Below are 5,502 nucleotides of genomic sequence, written 5' to 3'. Positions count from 1 at the left end.
GTATTAGTGATACAACATACGAGCCATGCGCATGTGTTTGTATTTGATGTGCATGTGGGAGTGCTTGGTTGGGAACCAATGGTGATTAAACATGATTAAACAATGCTAAATGGAAGCATGCCAGCAAACAACTTACAGTATAACAGTAAAACATTCCAGAGATCATTACGAAGTGTGATGATATGGATCTCAGCGACTGTGCAGTTCACTAATCAACCCCGCATGCAATGATGCTGGTATAGCGAAACATCAGCCAATGAAAAATATGAATGCTGTTATCATGCCCGTACTTGTTACTTACTTTATGTGCTTTTGGACATCACAATCTGTGGTCCTTCCTTACTTATGATGCAGCCTGAGGGGCGGAGCAAAAGTGTTATTTTGGGATGCATAAATTCTCATCCTTGGGATATTCAAGCTTTACTGAACAAGGATACACTATGGAGATCTACACATCAGCTGCATGTATGACAGCACATTTGTAAAGTTTTGGTTAACTTTATTGGAGAATAATGTATTTATTTTGTAAGTGATATTTTAGAACTTATATTGTATTTTTTTATTGCAGGTTTAGTAACAGTCTTGTGCAGTTTTGCCACATCCTCTGCAAAGGGTAAGGAAACACAAAAAGTATACTTTTATTATACTTTTATATACTAGACATATTCGTTTACTAGTTTTATTTAGTGTCAGCTAATGTTGTCATTTAAAAGAGTGGTCATTGAAACAAAACAAAAAAATTAAGTTAATAACTCATAAATATCAGTGGTGTTATTCAAATTTTCTAAATATGATTCCAAAATTGTTATTAACTAATTAATGTAGAGGTACAAAAGAGTAGACGAACAAACTCTTGTGTTTATGCGCGCGTTTTTAAGTGTTTTTTCTTCTTCTTCTTCGGAGGCGGAGACTGAGCTTGCTCTTGAGCCATGCACGCAGTTAGTGAGAGGAAAGAAGTAGCTGCAGATGAAGCGCGCTCAGAGTAGCCCAAACTGTTAAAAACTGTTGCGTTATCTGAAAACTTAGCAATTACAGAAAGGCACTGAACAAGGAACTAACAGAGCACAGAACTTTTACACATCCACCCAGATTGGATACCACTTTGACTGGGCGGCGAGGGACAGTATTTTGATGACCGTGGTAGTGTAGCAATTGATTAGTCTTCATTTGAGATTTAGACGGTTGCTATGACATGCTAGGCATTAATACTATTACGCATCAGTATGTCGCGGGCCGAGGGGGAAAAAACTGTATGCTACTGTATGTTACATTGTGTCTACACCGGGCGTGAGCGACGCGACAATAATCATTGATACAGTGGAAGCGGCGCGGAACGACAGACAAATCCCCGACAGTAAACTGAAGCCCCGTTCTCTCTCATGTACTCCAAGCACTGCGCTACTTCTGACACGAAGAACAAATGCATTTGCAATGGTCGTTTGGTCGCGTCCGGGGTAGAGACGGTGGTAGTTTACAGACTTTTGGCTTCAATTGTGTTATGAATTCCGTTGTTTTACTTTCTGTTTTGTTGAATGTGATGCTGGGCAGAGTCTCGGAGTTAAATAGGGCTCACTGGAGGACTGTATGTTGTTTTTATTTCTAACAAATGCAGTGCAGAAAAGTTTAATAACACAACTGTCTTAACCCCAATAAAAATTACAAAAGAGGAGAAACATGAGTGGGAAATTGTATTCATAACGTGTGGAGAGGTCTTTTTCGTGCTTTGGCAATTTTTGCAGTGATAGGCCTAGTGGATGATGTTGGTGGTAGGCATAAGTTTAGCAAGTGGTTTTTAGTAGAATTCAGATCTTTTTTCAGAAACATAAGGAGTGTAATAGCATCAGTGCCATCCAATGACATACTGTGTAGTAACAAACATTTATAAATAAAGAAAATACATTATATTTGTGTATCAGCAGGCACAAGAGAGTATGAATGAACTTGTACAAAAATTTACTTTACCATGGCTTTAGGTTAAAGGTATAGTTCACCTAAAATTGGCAATACTCCCATCATTTAATGATCATCAATTCATTACACTGCATGATGTACTTCTGGTTGGTTCAAACTGTTTATCCATTCAATAAAACTTATACAAATTATTTTGGACCCCACTGACTTCCATTCTATGAACAGATAAAAAACTTACTGTGACATTTTTCATGCATGTGTCGAACAACATGAGGGTTAGTGAATTATGACCCTTAAAAGTCCAAATGTATTTAACAACCCCTTTTTTTCAACCCCTTTTCTTACTATAAATGTAGGGGGTGGTTTGTTCTTTTGTGTCAGAAATTGTGAAAAGTGGGTGTTACATACCAGAATGGAGCCAGATATGGAAGTGGAGGGTTTAAAATCTATAAATCATGTGCCGCTTATCATCCCATTCTTCGAAGCCATTATGATGATGTGAGCAAAAAGAAAGCAATTTCATCAGATCAAGGGCAGATCAAAGTTACTACAAATACTTTTCACTGATTAACCATTCACATAAGACCAGAAACTTCTATTAGGTCAGTGTCATATTCATGTTGACTTTAATCTTTATAGCATTTAGAGTTGTCTTACCCACAGGAGAGTAGTTATCGCTTTTAGAACCACTAGTTACCACTCATTTTTCATAATCTCTTTGTTCCTCAGAAATCTGCCATCATGACAGAGGGAGCCAGTGAGTGACCTTACACAGAGCCTTAACTCTGAGCCTCTAAACACAGTTGCATTTTTTCATTCATTATTACATATGTTTTATCATAGATCACTTAAAAGTAAATTAACAGAATGTGTTGGTAAGAGTAGGAGTGATCTGTATTGTTTATGTCAGCAGCAACGCAGGTTTCAGTGGACAGATGAAAGGCAGCCATCATCTGCACTGGTGTGGAAATGTGTCTTACAATATCTCAGGAAGTTCCTGCTGTAATGGTAGGAGAGACTCCTGCAGCTTTTGGTTTGTGGTTGCTGAGTCATGGAGAGTAGAGGATGTGATTCACAATGGGTTTATGACATATACAAACATTGAACACTGTTTTAGATTGTATATTAATATGTTGCAGGTACTATAACTCTGGGATTAAGCCAGCTGGTGGCTGACTGCTGTGGTTCTGTAGCTTACAATCCACTTAATGAGATTTGCTGTGATGGCAGGATTCTGACTCGAAGCAGCACTTACGCGAAATGCTGTAGCAGAGGTAAGCGATCCACTTTATACACCTTGATGGCATTGTCCAGATTTGACACATGTTTGCATGCTTAAGAAATTTTGATGAGATTGGTTGATCTTCATACAGTTAGCTCAAGGTTGACGTTTTATAATGAGTTTTCTCTTACACTTATTTACAGACGTGTACTTGACAACCACTCATTTGTGTTGTGGTAAAAACAACATATTTCAACGGAAGGAAAATCATTCTTGTTGTGGCAATGAAACATATGACATGACAACCCACTGCTGCTGTACTAACCCTGCACTAGAAGTAAAGCCTAAAAATGAAACTTGCTGTTCAAAAGCAACAGGTGTGTGTATTCAGCTCTTACAGTGATTATTAGATAAATAATTAAAGAAATATGGTGGAACAGTGATAAACAGGAACAAAGACATAATGTACTGTAATCTTTCATGTTTTTAGTATAAGTAATACATCTGCCATTTGTTTTAGTAGATCATAATCTGAATCTTATTCTCACAGATTCTCGTAAAAAAGCAGAAAGCCAGCAAGGTTCTCCTCCCACCCGGTGAGTCACAAAGACAGACAAAAATACTTCCTAGAGACAACATAAGTATAGGCAGTATTACAGTATTTAAATTATATGCAGTAGCACAGACCTCCGGGGGTCTCACACATTTTTTAATCCCACCTAATATTAATGTTTTTAAAATACTTTTACATTGCAATAATTTCACATTCAATCTTCAAATTAACGTAGAAACAACAAAGACAGTATATTTTTCATATTTGTATAATGGAATAATTTTTTATGACTGAAGGCAAGTATCACTGATACTACTGATATCTCTAGGAAATTGTTTTTTCCCCTAATATTTAACCATTGACTAGCCATTCAACATTACAAGAGCTGTTAATTTGAACATTTATTAGAATATTATTAAAATAACTTCTAATTTAAGTGAACTTAAAACAATCTTCACATAAACCATTATAATAAATGTCATATTTAGTTACCTGTGCATCTTCAGCAAGTAGGAAATATACAGAAATTGAATAAAGTTTTCAAACACTAAATTCTAAATTAAATATAGATTAATGCTTAAAGCTACAAAAGTGATTGATTTCCTCTTTTTTCTTTTGATCTTTGATTAATAGCAGCTGGTTATTAGGTTTTTAGGCTGCTATTTCTTTAAGAGCTGCCACTGCTAAATGTTCTGCGAATCTGACACGCATCTCTCTTGACCTATTCTGACCCACTTCAGGTCTTAAAGTCTCTACTACTTGAATTGAGTTGAACCGAGGGTGTTAGATAAGGGAGACAGTGCTGGGGTGCTCCAATACAGTTTGTAAAACCACTGCATTTCAGAGACATGTTCTTAAATGTGACTCGTATAACAAATACATTCATACACGCATAGTTTTAAGGCAGCTTTAATTGCCTTTTTGGTAACTTCATAACTTAACTGATGACATAACTACGGCATTTGATATGAAATGATACAGTCTACAGTGCGCGATGACGCATTTCTTCTCAAAAATGAGACAGAAACAGCAGTTCTGAGTGGGATGCAGGGGCGGATCTAGAAAATATTTTTTAGGGTGCCATGGGGTCTATGAGTGGTGGCAACACCAAAGCAAGCCCCCATGCATAGTTTTGGGGGATTTATGGTCTGACATACACAGTGTTCACAAATATTGTATTACCATTAAGTAATCATCTATGGCCTACTGTTAACATTTTTTAATATATAACAACATTTCAATATCCATCATGGCACCAAGTCAATACACAATATAAAAAAACTTCAACAGGTTATAAATGTTTCTGAGCTTGTATCAAATAAGACATGCGGTTCTATTAAAATTACATAGGCTATTTAGATGGTATAATCACGTTTAGTGCAAGTTTAAGAGCAACATAAACTTTTGAATTTCCTAACATTAGAAAAAAATACAATAATTTCAAAGCACTGAAACTGGATCAGTTTTGAAAACAATGTTTGATTTTCTGTTATTAACAGAGGTGGGAATGTTTGTAACCACCCAGAACAAACTCTATCAACCATATACTCTAGCAACACCCCAGCAACTGCATAGCAAGAGCCTAGCAACCACCCAGAATATCCTAGCAACCAACTAGCAACACTTTAGCAAACATCTAGAACATCTAACTGACCAAACCATTTACGTTTTTTTAAACAAGACTTTAAGACAAGCCAGCATAAATTTGTCTTTCAAACTTTTAAATCTAGTTATTACAGTTTTTCTTAAGTTTTTTTCAACTGCTTACAAGCATTTTCAAAACTTTGCCTCTTTTTTCAAAACTTTACACATAAAT

At 36.2% G+C, this 5,502-nt stretch overlaps 1 protein-coding gene across 1 annotated transcript in view; it reads left to right on the top strand.

Annotated features, from left to right (window-relative positions):
* Positions 1 to 418: 418 nt before the first annotated feature.
* LOC107596893 (galaxin-like) overlaps positions 419 to 5,502 on the top strand; it is a 24,641-nt gene continuing 19,557 nt past the window's right edge. Inside the window, exons 1-7 of the mRNA XM_016287751.1 lie at positions 419 to 465; positions 569 to 613; positions 2,641 to 2,668; positions 2,825 to 2,919; positions 3,051 to 3,185; positions 3,337 to 3,510; positions 3,684 to 3,729. Coding sequence (XP_016143237.1) covers positions 441 to 465; positions 569 to 613; positions 2,641 to 2,668; positions 2,825 to 2,919; positions 3,051 to 3,185; positions 3,337 to 3,510; positions 3,684 to 3,729 — 548 coding nt within the window. The 5' untranslated portion in view covers positions 419 to 440. The remainder of the gene's footprint in view (positions 466 to 568; positions 614 to 2,640; positions 2,669 to 2,824; positions 2,920 to 3,050; positions 3,186 to 3,336; positions 3,511 to 3,683; positions 3,730 to 5,502) is intronic.

This window comes from Sinocyclocheilus grahami, unplaced genomic scaffold (genome assembly GCF_001515645.1).
Source record: "Sinocyclocheilus grahami isolate Dianchi unplaced genomic scaffold, SAMN03320097.WGS_v1.1 scaffold224.1, whole genome shotgun sequence".
Taxonomy (NCBI): domain Eukaryota; kingdom Metazoa; phylum Chordata; class Actinopteri; order Cypriniformes; family Cyprinidae; genus Sinocyclocheilus; species Sinocyclocheilus grahami.
This window is presented reverse-complemented; position numbering and strand designations above follow the sequence as displayed.